This window comes from Xenopus laevis, chromosome 3S, assembly GCF_017654675.1.
Source record: "Xenopus laevis strain J_2021 chromosome 3S, Xenopus_laevis_v10.1, whole genome shotgun sequence".
NCBI classification, from domain to species: Eukaryota; Metazoa; Chordata; class Amphibia; order Anura; family Pipidae; genus Xenopus; species Xenopus laevis.
The window spans coordinates 103205318-103219352 of NC_054376.1; the positions used below are offsets into that span (position 1 = coordinate 103205318).

General features: G+C 37.8%; 1 protein-coding gene across 2 annotated transcripts in view; it reads right to left on the reverse strand.

The window, feature by feature from the left end:
• The window catches only part of dpysl3.S (dihydropyrimidinase like 3 S homeolog), a 93483-nt gene that overhangs the window by 15134 nt on the left and 64314 nt on the right, over positions 1-14035 (reverse strand). For both annotated transcript variants that reach the window (XM_018254060.2, NM_001086642.1), the window contains 6 exon segments: positions 9253-9341; positions 6318-6502; positions 5985-6149; positions 4960-5021; positions 3913-3993; positions 1754-1822 (listed from right to left, as the gene is read on the reverse strand). In XM_018254060.2, coding sequence (XP_018109549.1) covers positions 1754-1822; positions 3913-3993; positions 4960-5021; positions 5985-6149; positions 6318-6502; positions 9253-9341 — 651 coding nt within the window.

Sequence of the window (14035 nt, forward strand, 5' to 3'; positions counted from 1 at the left end):
CAAGTTCTTTACTTTTCCAAGATGGCTTACTGTGACTGTCTGCTTCAGAACTGGCTATTGAGTAACATAATGCTCATGTATGTGTTTTCTGAACTACAGAGCTAAATGGCCAAGAGAATGCCTCAGCTTGACAACGGTTTAGGCACATTGCTATAAAAAGTGTTTTGCACCAATGAATTGGTGATGGAAACTGGCATGGGTGACATATGTCTGAGAAGTTGGTGGGTGGGAATCCGATTATAAAAGTGAGGGTGTCTCAGAACTGATTGGTTTTCCCTGAATAATTTGAAAGAACTCTTGGTGAAACAAATATAGCAAAAAATGGAGAAGGCTACAAATACTGACACACAGATGTAGTGCTAATGCGTGGTGCACAACTGAATAGGCACACAGAGAAAAAAAACACACATTGCGGGAGTGTTGTGGCATCAGGTTGTGTTAACATAATTAAAACCATTGCAAAGCACAGATTTAGACTTCCAGAGAGTTCGATGAGCACAGATAGAGGCCACTCTGTACAGCACACAAGCAATACAGTACACCTAAAGGCACATTTATCAAGGCTCGAATTTTGAATTCATGTGCGTTTTTTTTAAACTTTCTTAAATTCGAATATACTCGAAATTCGACTGGGGGGGTTGTTAAAAAAATTGAATATTGAAAATTTGTACAAATTTTACCGACTCGAAAACCCAAATCAAATTCGACCAAACCTCGAATGTCAGGAAGGCTACAAACAACTCCAAATTGGTCACTGTACATCCATTGATTTATACATTAATTCGGCAGGTTTTAGGTGGCGAATTTAAATTCTTAAAGGGTCAGAGTATCTCAAAAATTTAATTAGAATCGAGTTTGGATAATTCCCTAGACGAATTTGACAGTCTTGACCATAAAAAAAAATGTAAATTTCGAATTATAATTTTCAATTCGATCCTTAATATATCTGCCACCTAATGTGTTTGCTATCTATTCAGAAAGTACAACCCAGCTCTGATTAAATTCAGCACCCTTTGATGATTGTGTTTTATAAAATACTTGTTATGGGAATTTTCATGTTGTTTTTGTGTAAAGAAGGTTGAACACTTAAAAGCATCTGCAACTCTTTGAAGCCACTGTATCAAACCCAAAGTGGGTATGAATAATAGTTTATTATAGATCCAACAACACCTACTAAATGAAGATTAAACTGTGTACTGTATACATCTTTTTATTTATTTATTTTTAATTTCTTTTGTTAGTTGACGACTTGTGGGTTTTTGAATTATTTATTTTGTCATTCCTTCTTATGAGTTGGGGGTGTCTTCAATTCAGCACTGAAAGCTTGTTTTGGCTGTGCCATAGGGACCCTATGATTATTATTATTATCAACATGTATTTTTATAGCGCCAACATATTGCTCAGCGCTGTAATAAGATATAACTATATATTTGTATTATATTCATATTTCTATTTTTGTGAGGGTTTTTTTTTTGTTATTTACCATTCTAGACCATCAAGGACCAAGAAAAAATACTGTGCCACTGGGCCTGGTGCATTCAGTGCAGACACATAACCAGGGCACCATGTAGCCAATTAATGTTTCTCCCTCTGATCCCACCATTGTTGGCATTGATACACTGTCTAAGGCATCCTCGACAAAAGCTACAACTTTAACATTCAGTTACAGATACTGATTACTGTAACGCGTATCCTTTGCCCATTCTTCTAATAAGCTGGTTATAACAAAAAGCTTTTAGATACATAATCTTACCTCCTCTGGTCGACTCAAAACATGACCCTCAGGTCCAGTAATGCCCAATTCTAACATTCTGTTTTGCTCCTAGAAGAAAAAAAGTCCAATATAATTAAAAGATGTTTTCAGCCTCTGTGTTCATTCCAGGTTTAGTAACCCAGAGCAACCAATCAGATGTTTCCTTGTACATAACATATGTTGATTGGTTGCCATGGATTACTGGCCTTGCAGGAAACTGTATCTATTAGTATTTCCCCCTTACATCACATAAACCCAAGTGCTGGTGACCACCTGCACTAAAAGACCAGCTGACTTGCACAACATTGCGCACAGCAACAGGCTAGAAAAAAACCCAGATTTTTTCTTTATGATATTTTTTCTTTTTTTTCTTCAAATATATTGTGCCTTCATTAAAGTCTTTTAATGTTTTTTTAAGTTATGTGTGTAATTACAATAGAATCCAGTGTTTGTTTATCCCTTTCTCTTCTCTGGGTTCTGACTCTTAAATCAGTGTAACAGGAGTCAGTTGGCTGGCAACATTGCTTCAGAAGTGCAGCCACAAAAAAATGAAGACCAATACTACAATGTGAATTTTTACATTTCAAATATATAGCTCTAATTACTTCCTTCTCTGCCTCTGATAATGATTATCAGTCTGTCTGCACCATGACTGATAATCCAGAAGTTGGTGATTCTTCTCCCACAGACTGCTGTACACACCATCCTAGACAAATAATTATGAACTTTCCAGAAGATTCTGAGCTTTTCTTTTCTCTTGAGTTTTGGATGCCTTACTCACTGACTTCATAATGCTTGCATTCGCATTCTTGACCTCTCTAACATTTTGTATCAATTAGCAAGGATTCTGGAATACGAGCCAAGACCTGCAGTTCAGAGGTTTGCACAGGACTGTGGTTACGTTTATGTTGACACTAAGGCAACTCCGCCAAAAGACACTACTTTCATCAGTGCTGTTGCTCATTATGGAAATATTATTTTAGCAGCCCATAGCTGTACTTTGAAAAAGTCTGGAGATGGTACTTTAGAATAATGTATAATTTACAAAAATGACTATTTAGTTGGCTTTAACTAAATATCTAGATAGATTGACCGATCGATAGACGATTGATAGATAGATAGATAGATAGATAGATGATAAATATATATTGATGATAGATAGATAGAAAGTTAGATGATAGATTAGATAGAGAGATGAGTGATAGATAGATGATAGATAAATAGATGATACAAAGTTTAGATAGATAGATGATATATAGATAGATATATAGATAGATAGATAGATGATAGAGATTGATGATAGATGATAGATAGATAGATAGATGATAGATAGAGATTGATGATCAATAGATAGATAGATAGATAGATAGATAGATAGATGATAGACAGATGATATATTGATGATAGATTACATAGATAGATAGATGATAGATAGATGATAGATAGATAGAGATAGATAGATAGATAGATGATAGATGGATAGCTAGACAGATAGATAGATGATAGATAGTTTATTGGTTCAAAAACATTATGTTTCAGTCACTAACTTTGACCCTTTACTTGAGAAAGATCACTTTGTAAATTAAGGGTGTTCTCTTCTTTCTGCACTTCTGTATCAGTTTATTGGTTTGCATGGTCAAAGTTATTTCTCTATCAACCTTATTTGATCATAGAGTAGGTTATCTTTCAGGTCGTTTGCGGTGTTAAACTGGAGGGAATCTGCTGCTTCCCACTGGCTCTCAGCATAGCTCTAATATCTAAAAAAGATACATGGAGCACTGTAACGAGGGGCATCTCATTGGAGACACCCTCACAAAACTCGAGGGACAGTGACTTATGGAGTGAGGCATGGAGAATGGGTGGGAGGGATTTGGACATAACAGGACAGTCACAGATTACCAACAGTGTGAACATGGGGGGACATTTTCTTTTTAATTAGTTTCCATTGTACCTGTTGACCAACATTCACGTCATTTGTTCTTTACTCCAGTGTGTCAACTGAGCAATAAAACCATTGCATTTTCCCTACATGTCCAAAATATAAGCCTCATAATGCAATTTTTACAAGCAATCTATTTCAATTCAGTATTTGCAGCATGCATTTAAGCTTTACGTTTATTGAAAATAAAATTCAAGCAAAGCTTTCAATAAGACCTTACCTGGGCAATGATATCCCCATTCTCAGCATGAACCTGAGCAATAGCTCCAAGGCTTCCCAGAAAAGTAAAGATTTCATATAACTAGAATACAAACACACAAAGTACCAAATTAGAAATAAAAACCCTCCTTTCAGAAAACCATCACCCTTTTCCACTATAGTAAAAAAATATCATTCTGCAATGTATTGCACCATTAAAACATACAATGTTAGCTCTTCTTAAAGGGATACTATCATGGGAAAACATGTTTTTTTCAAAACTCATCAGTTAACAGTGCTGCTCCAGCAGTATTCTGCACTGAAATCCTTTTTTCAAAAGAGAAAACAGATTTTTTATATTCAATTTTGAAATCTGACATGGGGCTAGACATATTGTCAGTTTCCAAGCTGCCCCCAGTCATGTGACTTGTGCTCTGATAAACTCAGTCACTCTTTACTGCTGTACTGCAAGTTGGAGTGATATCACTCCCTTCCTTTCCCCCCAGCAGCCTAACAACAGAACAATGGGAAGGTAACCAGATAGCAGCTCCCTAACACAAGATAACAGTTTCCTGGTAGATCTAAAAACAACACTCAATAGTAAAAGCCAAGTCCCACTGAGACTGATTCGGTTACATTAAGTAGGAGAAATAACAGCCTGCCAGAAAGTCATCAGTCCTAAAGTGCAGGCACAAGTCACATGACTGGGGCAGCAGGGAAACTGACAATATGTCTAGCCCAATATCAGATTTCAAAATTCAATATAAAAAAATCTGTTTGGACTTTTGAGAATCGGATTTCAGTGCAGAAGTCTGCTGGAGCAGCACTATTAACTGATGTGTTTTGAAAAAAACATGTTTTTCCATGACAGTATCCCTTAAACTCTAAATGGCTGCATTATGACTGCAGTGATACTTCTGAATGAACAGAAGTAGTACAAAGCTGAGTACATCATCCCTAGTCCTTAAAATATGACTGTGCTTCTAACAGATACGCCTAAAAGAAGGAAAAAAAGTGCACTCTGTTTGGCTTTCTGCCCAGAAAGGAAGGAAATAGAAATTGACTTTACCTCAGTGTTTGACATCTGATACAAATCTTTATAGGCCATGTAAACCATGAAAGAGTTAACACCTGCAAAGCAGAGTAAAAATGGAAATTCAGGAATGCGGTTTCCTTTGGAGCAGAGACGTGATAATTACTGCACACAGTTGGAATGAAAGAAGTTGGCTACTGAAGTTAAACATATAGTGGGGTTTGGGGGATGTCAGTCCAGCATTTATCTCTTAGGAAACAGTTCTGGCAGCTGAGGTAAAAAACGTATCCGGGATTGAACGTTTTCGCCGGGGCGACAATTACAGTATGAATAAAATGAAGCAAAATATCCCCTTTAACCAGGCTAAAAATAACACATTGGTGAAAAAACACAGAACTCATTTTCACCTCTTTAAGAGTTATGTTCTAGCAAAGGGCTGGGATTACTGGCAAAGGAAAAACAGGTTCACTCTCTCCAAAACAACTATTGCTAGAAGAGGCTCTCGATACAATATGATGTATTTGGCAGGAGGTCCCAGCAGGATGTGGGTTATAAGTGTTCCTATAAAACAGTAGTGGAATGACTTGAACTGTCATACGCAGAAAAAAACATCACTGATGAAGTTACTACGAATTTGGGGTTTTTTTGCCCCATGAGCCCTACAGTACAACTCCTTGGCCAACCTTGAACTCCATTAGTTATTTTATTATTACTGAAGGAATCCCCAAATGTAATTCTATGCAGGTTTCCAAACCATATATATTAAAATGTTTTAAAAATGTTTGTTTATGCCTTTATGTGCCCTTGAAACAATGGAGCAGAAGTTGTTTCTTTGCTTGGTCTTTAATTCAGGTGCTACATTATTTGAGACCAATATCAGATGGGTTGTTTTTGACGTTGCATACACCCGCACCAATATCCGCACTGTGTGTGCCAACAGGCCAATCCAGTGTCTCTCAGTGAACATGACTAGGTGTTGCAGAATTCAGTTAATTGGCTTTTCTCTACTGGTATATAGAAAAAACAGACCCTGTCGGTTTCCAAAAAATGCCCAATGGTACCTTTCTGCTTGACAAGTGTCTCCACTTCTTGCTTTACACTGTCGCTCCAATGAGTGATGTCAACATGAAGTGAGTAGTCACAGCATGTTTTCCCATCAGCCCATTCTCTCCATTTTTCAAAGGCCTCAGTCAGGCTGGCTTCTGGCTCTGGGATCACATGGTCAACTGGAAAAGAGTATATTGCATTAGGGAATCAGTGAAGCAGGAACCAGAAAGGAGTTTTTGGAAGATATATATGGCAAGATCTGCTGGACAATAAATATTTGATATAATGAATCCCCTTAGATATAAAATTATAGAACAAACTAGAGAAAATCACCCAAATATACTCACCTATCATGGTGGTTCCCCCAGCAAGAGCTGCCTTTGTACCCTGTAAGAAATCATCCACAGTTGTCATCCCTCTGTAGGGCATCTGTAAGTGGGTGTGCACGTCTATGCCTCCAGGAATAACCATTTTGCCATTGGCCTCAATGGTTTTCACTCCACCAGGAACAATTAAGTTGTCTCCAATCTGCCTGAAATGTCAACAGACGTGTCACTGACTCATACAACATTATCATTGAATACTGGGTAATCAGCTTTGGTGTGCCCCAATGTTTGTCATTTCTGCTGTCCTGAGTCTTGAAACAATGCAGAAGAAGTTGCATCTTTTCCAGCCAAGAATCAATTTCCCACAGTGTCATGTATGCTTATTCACAGCTAGGGTCGCCACCTAGCCGGTATTTACCGGCCTGGCCGGTAAAAATTATGGTTGATCCCAATGTTATTAATAGGGAAAAAAGATAAAAATATAGGAAGGCCGGTATTTTTTTCCAGAAAAGGTGGCAACCCTATTCACAGCTGTATAATGTAGCTGTATATTGTTTCAGTAGTCCAAAACAGCAGCGCAAAGAATAGCATGGGATAGATACTGCTTTCAACAGCAATTACATTTGCAAATAACTTTACAATGAAATTGACCTTCATTGGACATATTTTTACAACCTCCTTTACTGTACCCAAGACCAGTTTCTGTAAAGGGCAAGCAAAGAATCCAACCTAGTTAGGGTGAAATGGGCTAAACAGCCCTTCACAATGCAAGACATGCAGAAGGCTTTACACTGCATGTAAAGGACAAAGAATGAATCAGAAAACCTGGCAGAATATGATGGGAAAGGAAAAAGTTTGAATGATTTTCAGAAAAGTCCATACCACTTAAAACTCTTCCCTGTTTATAAGTATCTCTGTACTCTACAGTATTTTCTACCTAAGCATTCATCCTGTGGTTCAGTTGGAAATTTTCAGCCAAACAACCAGATGCAGGACAGTTAGTTGAATGAGAGCCTCAGAGCATTCACGTTTGACCCTGTACAACTATATATATTTTCCTTCTCATCTTACACAATCGGAAGATGCGAAAATCAGAAAAGAAAAGGACTTTTCGCAATTCTTTGAAATAATGTGGCCTCAATTGAAAACTTCTGTTCCAATTGGGTCTAGCACTGGAAAACTCAAGATCAGCTGTGCAGCTGCTCTGTCAGTAATATGGATCATAACCATATCCTATAGTCAGGTTTATGGTGCTTTGCTTTAGGAATATTTTCACAGTTTGAATTATGGTGAAAATAAACTGGCTGGGCTTAATCTTCCACAAATGTTTTTTTCTTTTTAATCCCATGTTTTAAATTGTACAGGCTATAGGGGGTAACATAGTAAAAGTCACAAAGTTTATACCAAAACTAGTAGCCCACAGGAACCAGTCAACATGGTGGATGTCGAGCCTGTCAGTGCTTACAGAACACAGCGCATCCCATGTGACATTAGCCTTAGCCCAGAGCATGGAAAGGCAGAGAAAGCTGATAACAAAAATGCAGTTATGTTTCCTAGATAGTAGATACCAGAAACTCTTTATTAAAAAAGAAGTTCTTTTGGCATGAGTTTAAAATTTAAGAAAGAAAGGCGGTGTTTCATATGTATTGGGTGTAAGGAATTTCAGATAAGAGACAAAAGAATGGTATAAGATGAAATAACTGGAATGGTGGGAGAACATGATCAAGGGGCCCCTTTGTTCACATGTAAACTTCTCTTTAGGTTTTATTAAACAACCATTTGAACAAAAGTCTTCATAAACAGTAATATAAAACTATATCCTAAAAGTATGCCAAGAACCTGCATGACGTCCCTTTTATAAGCCTTGCCCTTTTGCAGGCCTTCCCACCTTGGACTGCAAAAGGGCAGTACTGGCTACAGGTCTTATATATAAGACTGACAAACATAACGTGTCCAAATCATGGAGATGTCTCCAAAAATAGCTTGTGCCTACTTTTACATTGCTGCTGTTTAGTACAATGTCCTTATAATTGTGTTTTAGGGAATGTTTAGATTCATAGGCCACTTTTTGGCCCAACACTGACTCTTCTTACCTGTAAAAAGGGAACACATACATAAACATATAAAGCATAAAATGTCTTAGGTGGAAAATACGTGTTCATCACATCATAATTGACAGTCAGGCTGTGCTTCCAGGAGCATCTAGAACAGCAAATAAACATTCTCCCCAAATTGCATCTACCTACCTACCCTACCTATCCTTTAAAAAAATCCTGCAACTCTCACAAGTAACACCTGTATCTAGGAGTTGCATGACACATTGGATAATCCTATCACAACTACACAGAATCAACACCTCTGTGAGTTTCTTCAGATGTCACCACTTTGAAGAGTTACAATGTGCCATTGTAAATGGATTAGTGGAAGAGTTTATATGCCGAGAACTTCCCACACCAGTCAGTTGAACTGAAGAAGCTGCTCGGATGAGTAGTGAAACGTCTTCATTGATTACTCAAGTCCAGTTGTTTTTAGATTTACCTATACTAGATATACCATGACCTGGATGAATGAAAATCTTCATAGTCATCCTACCTATCCTTTAGTTTAGTTCTATCCATCGGTCATTTATTTGGCTCCCTTACAGGAGTCATAACCATAGTTTGAAAACCTCTACATAAGTATCCCTCACACAGCAAAGCTGCTCTGTGATTCCCCATAATGACAAGCAGCCAACATATAAAATAAAAACAGTCTTTGCTGCAAACTCCATGATAGTGTATTTTTGTATATCAGGGGTCAAAACTGTGTCGGCAAAATACCTTGATCTAATGTCAATATTTTTTTAAAACGCTACTCATCAGATTTTGCAGTCTAAAATGTAATCCAGTATTGGAGACAATAACACAGGAATAATATAAAAGAAAATATATTCATATTGAACCTTTACAAGACTCACTTGATAAGACCATCTTCCATATAAATATCAGCGTAGAAAGACTGGTCATCATTCACTATCCGGCCTCCTTTGATTAAAAGTCGTTCGCTCTGTAGAAACAAATACATCATTACTTTTCAGAATTCTCCAAATACTTTGCAATATTAAATACATTAGTCAAGAAAATGATACATACAAATATAGTGTGTGTGTTTATATGAGAACTCTATACATTACAATCAAATATACATTTCAAAAAAATATGAAAATTCACACAAGTACATATATAAAAAGGGGTGCTGTCTTGTTTTCAAATGTTGATGTTGAATTGATTTACCATTTGCTAATTGAAAGCAAAATAAATCGTCATACTGGAAGATCCAGAAAGGGTACTACAGAGTCCCACTGCTTAAGGAAGGCCTTCACTTTTAAAAAGCCAAGCAAAGAAAACCTAACATGTTGACCACAAAAGAGTAAAAAGCCACTTTCAACTTTTGTGATTAACAGTTCCAAAACAGCCAAACCCTAGATTGCAAACTGTAGGCATTATTTATAAATGCAGCTATACTGGAAGTAATAAGGGCAATGCATTAAAAGCAAATTGTAAACAAAATACACAATCACTGGATCGGATTGGTTACTCAGTGGGTGTGGTCAAAAAGACCTGGTTACTTGGGAAAGGCTAAGGGGCAAATTCACTAAGAATCGTAGTTGCGCCAGGCGTAAATTCGCCGCACTTCGCCGCTTTTCGCCACACTTCGCCAGGCGTAGTTTTGCCAGCGCTCCGCAAATTCACTAAAATCCGAAGTTGCGCACAGGGGTAGCGTAAGTTTGCAAAGTTGCGCTAGTGTTAATTCGCCAAGCGAAGCGAAGTTTCGCTAGCGATGGTTAATTTGCATACGGCGCCAAATTCAAATTTCAATGGAGGAATACGTATCAGCACTACAAATGCCTAGAAAACCTTCAAAACATCTAATAAAAATTTTATTTTGCCCTACACATGTGCCCACTGTATAGTTAAGTTGCCATGAGTTAGAAAATGTAGGGGGGAAGGAGGGGAGCCCCAAAAAAATTATCACCCATAATATAGAAAACACGCCAGCGTTTTTTGGGACTTAGAAAAAATTTTCACTTTTTTTGAAGCAATCCCTATCTACTCTATTGCGCTTCGCCTGGTCTGAGGTGGCGAAGGAAGTCTAGCGTAAAAGGTGGTGTTCAGAACAATGCGCGTGTTAGTGAATTTGCGAAGTTTCGTTCGTTGCACAAATTCGTCAGGCGTAAGGGTGCGAAGTTACACTAGCGAAATTACGCCAGCGTCCGTTAGTGAATTTGCGAAGTAACGAAAATGGCCGACGCTAGCGAATTGACGAAAGCGTTCGGCGCTTCGGCGCTTAGTGAATTTGCCCCTAAAGGAGGTAATTATTATTCAGATTAAACCCTGGCTATTGCCCGCATCCTGCATTACACTCATTACACTATAAAGGTTTGTCCAAGTTGCAGGTTATTTCATAGATATAGTGCAGTATGTCAGACCTATTTTATATTTCCCATAACAGTAACATGGCTGGTTACAATTGCCCTCAAACTTCTCGGACCCCCACTCTCATCCAAGTGAAGGCTAAAGCCCTGATAACACAGAGGACATCACAGTATTAATGCGCAAGCAACAAGAAATTTATGAAAACAGGAAACACGAAAAAGTTTTGTGAACTTTTGTGAATTCGCCCTTCCCTGGCATTATATTAAAGGCTGTGTAAATCCTAAAAATGAATAATCTCAAACTCCTATCTGAAGTATCCCTCTGCTAAATCATCATTCCATTTCCTGCAGCACTAAACTATAAACTAAAGTTGGAAATAGTCATGGAAACTTGCCATTTTTTCTATCATTCAAACCTTTTCCCCTTACAAATGCACAATCTAATAACATTCTACATACTGCCTTAATGGCTAGTTAGAACACTATACTAAACAAAGGAAATGGTGGAGCAGCGATATCATATTTACAGTGGTTTCAGCTTTGTGTAACGCAAATGAATCAACGCGATTAACAACTTCTCATTTATATCTCCCGAATACTTCTAGTCACTCAAAGACTTAGCCCCAATAACATTCCCCTAGCTAATATTTCAGTTACCTCATTTTATTACAAAGCTCGAAATGAAATGAAAAACAAATGGGTCTTCTTTATTTAGACAAATTGCATTTTAGCACTAAAGCCCATCAATCGAATTTGGAACTCACATCTGTAGATAAGTGGCATCATAATCTTGGCCCTCTTGGCAGTAAATAAGCACAGCAATCCACTAATTAACATTTTTATACCCCATGCAATGCATTTAAACTCAGCAGGTAATATTTACTGGGCACTGTTTAATTAGGAGCATCTGATTGGTTGCAATGGGTTATTATACCTGGACTTTTATTACCCAAATTCTTAAACCCCCAAAGGACGATGATTTTTTATATAGGTTTCAGTAACAGGGAAAATGTAGCACAAGAGAACTGTGTTGAAAAGGGCATAGCCATATAAGATATAACGGTCAAAATACTTGTCTTATATGGCATGTTTAAAGCTCATGATTAAATCTGGCCATGAAATATTATTGGCCAGCTGATTAATGGTCACCTGTAGTCACCAATTAGATGCTTTCTTTCTTACTTGTAACTGTACTAGGCCAATAAAAGCTAACTGAGTATGGGTCACTATCAGTAGCATAACAATGGTGCATAGAAAAAAAATCTTTGGAGGGGCCGACGCGAACCTACCCAGTCCTCCCTCCATCTGCCTGGCCGTATCCCACTGCCGGAGTGACACCCTCAAGTGGAAGAAGACTTTCCTTCTCCTTTAAAGCTTAGAAAGTTAAAGGTCTGCTTTAACTTTTTTCCTACCTTGACACTAATTTTAAAAAAAAGTATAATAATAATAATGAGAATAAGCCTCCCAACATAATTATCTCAGTGTGATTTGAAACAACCTCAGCTCTGACACATGGATTATCTATGGTGAGATTACTTTGCTCCCAAAATGCAGGTTGCGAGTATAAAAACTCGCTCTCCCCTTAGGGAAATGGGAATCATGGCAAGAAGAGCTTGGGGGCTACCAGAAAAAGACACTGCTGGTAAATAACATAAGAACACGCATTGGTAAAATACATGGAATTTGACTATATTTGCTATTTTAGATACAGATAGAGAGATAAAGTGTGTACACATAAACAATAGCAGCCTCTGTTTCAGAAAACATAAAAGCCCCTTTAAATTTGTGACTTTGAAAAAGAGAAACTGACCAATTTTACTATTTTTAAAGAAGCAAAAATCCTCAATTTGCTGTCTTGCAATGTACTGAGGCTCCCAACCATCTGGGTTGTATAAAGCACATCTGGTGCAAACCCTGTGTTGGTAAGTTTGCTAGCTGAACTTACTCTGTGTTCCCTGAACAAATTGGGAACTGCGCACACACACAACAGACAGAGAGTTTATTTCCACAGATTGCATCTGTCTTATGACTCAGGGCCCTGGGAAAGCACTTAAAACAATTGCCAAGCTTTAAAGCACTCCAAATGTAGGCCTGTCTCTCTCCAATGTTAAGAATAAGAAACAAAATGTCACCTTAAATTAACATGGTGTTGTTATTGTGTTGTGATCAACACTCTTAATCAGGTGTCCCGCTGACCCAGACCCATCTGACGTAACAAAAGGCACTAAGTTTGCCCAGTAACTGTAACCCACAGCAACCAATAAGATGTTTGCTTTTAAACAGGTGACCAGTAAATTCTACCTGCCGATTAGTTATTATGGTTTCCTTCTCCTGGACAAACCTAGCGCCTTTTAAGTCATAACCTCTTAAAAATTTGACTGCAGTTGCAAGATGACAGTCATAGTTTTGTCACATCATGTAGTGCCGCTTTTCACCAGTGCAAGATGTAATTCGTTTTACTTTTGCCAAAATCCAATAAAATCACGTTTTCTTACAAATTATACTATAAATGAATATAGACAAGGTCATAATAGTTAGAATCATATTTAATTGAAGACAATCATGCACGTGGTGGTATGTTTGACAAATTCATCTGATTTCAACCAGTGTCCTCTGTAATAAGCCGAAAACAATGCAGTTGTACAAATTGGCACTGCCTGTACTTGTGCCTATGATTACGTATCGGTAGATACGAAACGCGTTAGGACATGTATTTTTAGTTATATGGAATAAACTCGAGTTTTAACTTCATCGGCTGGCACCAGGAGTGCGTGCTCGTTTCTTCTTCACTCGGTTGTATTTTCACCCCAAGCTACGGCTTCGGGGCAAGGCACCCGAGCCACCTGCCACTACCGGTGAGTGCAAAAAAGACTGATTTTACTTACACAAATTACGTTGTATAAACTAAGTCTGAGAGTAACGTGCTTGGGGTTCACACACCCAGGCCAATCTCCCTATCGGATGAGCTACAGTTTTACTCATTTGGCTGTCCTATATGTTATGCTCGAGCTTCACATTCCCGAGCTCGCTAGAAATTTAATTTGTGATAGAACCACTTTTTGCCTTCTGAATACAAATTGGGCCAGACTTGTGTGAAACAATGTATTAATGTTAATATATGGGCAGATTGTTTCTGGTGTCGCTATTGAATCTGAATCATCATTTTGAAATGGACCATTTCTACAGTCCAGGTTTTCTTATTATTGAGGAAAATACAGCAGGAAAAATAAGTATTGAACACGTCAACTTTTTTCTCAAATCTTGTTCTAATGGGACTATAAACATGAAATGTATACATGAAATATATACAAGATGTCAGTAACAA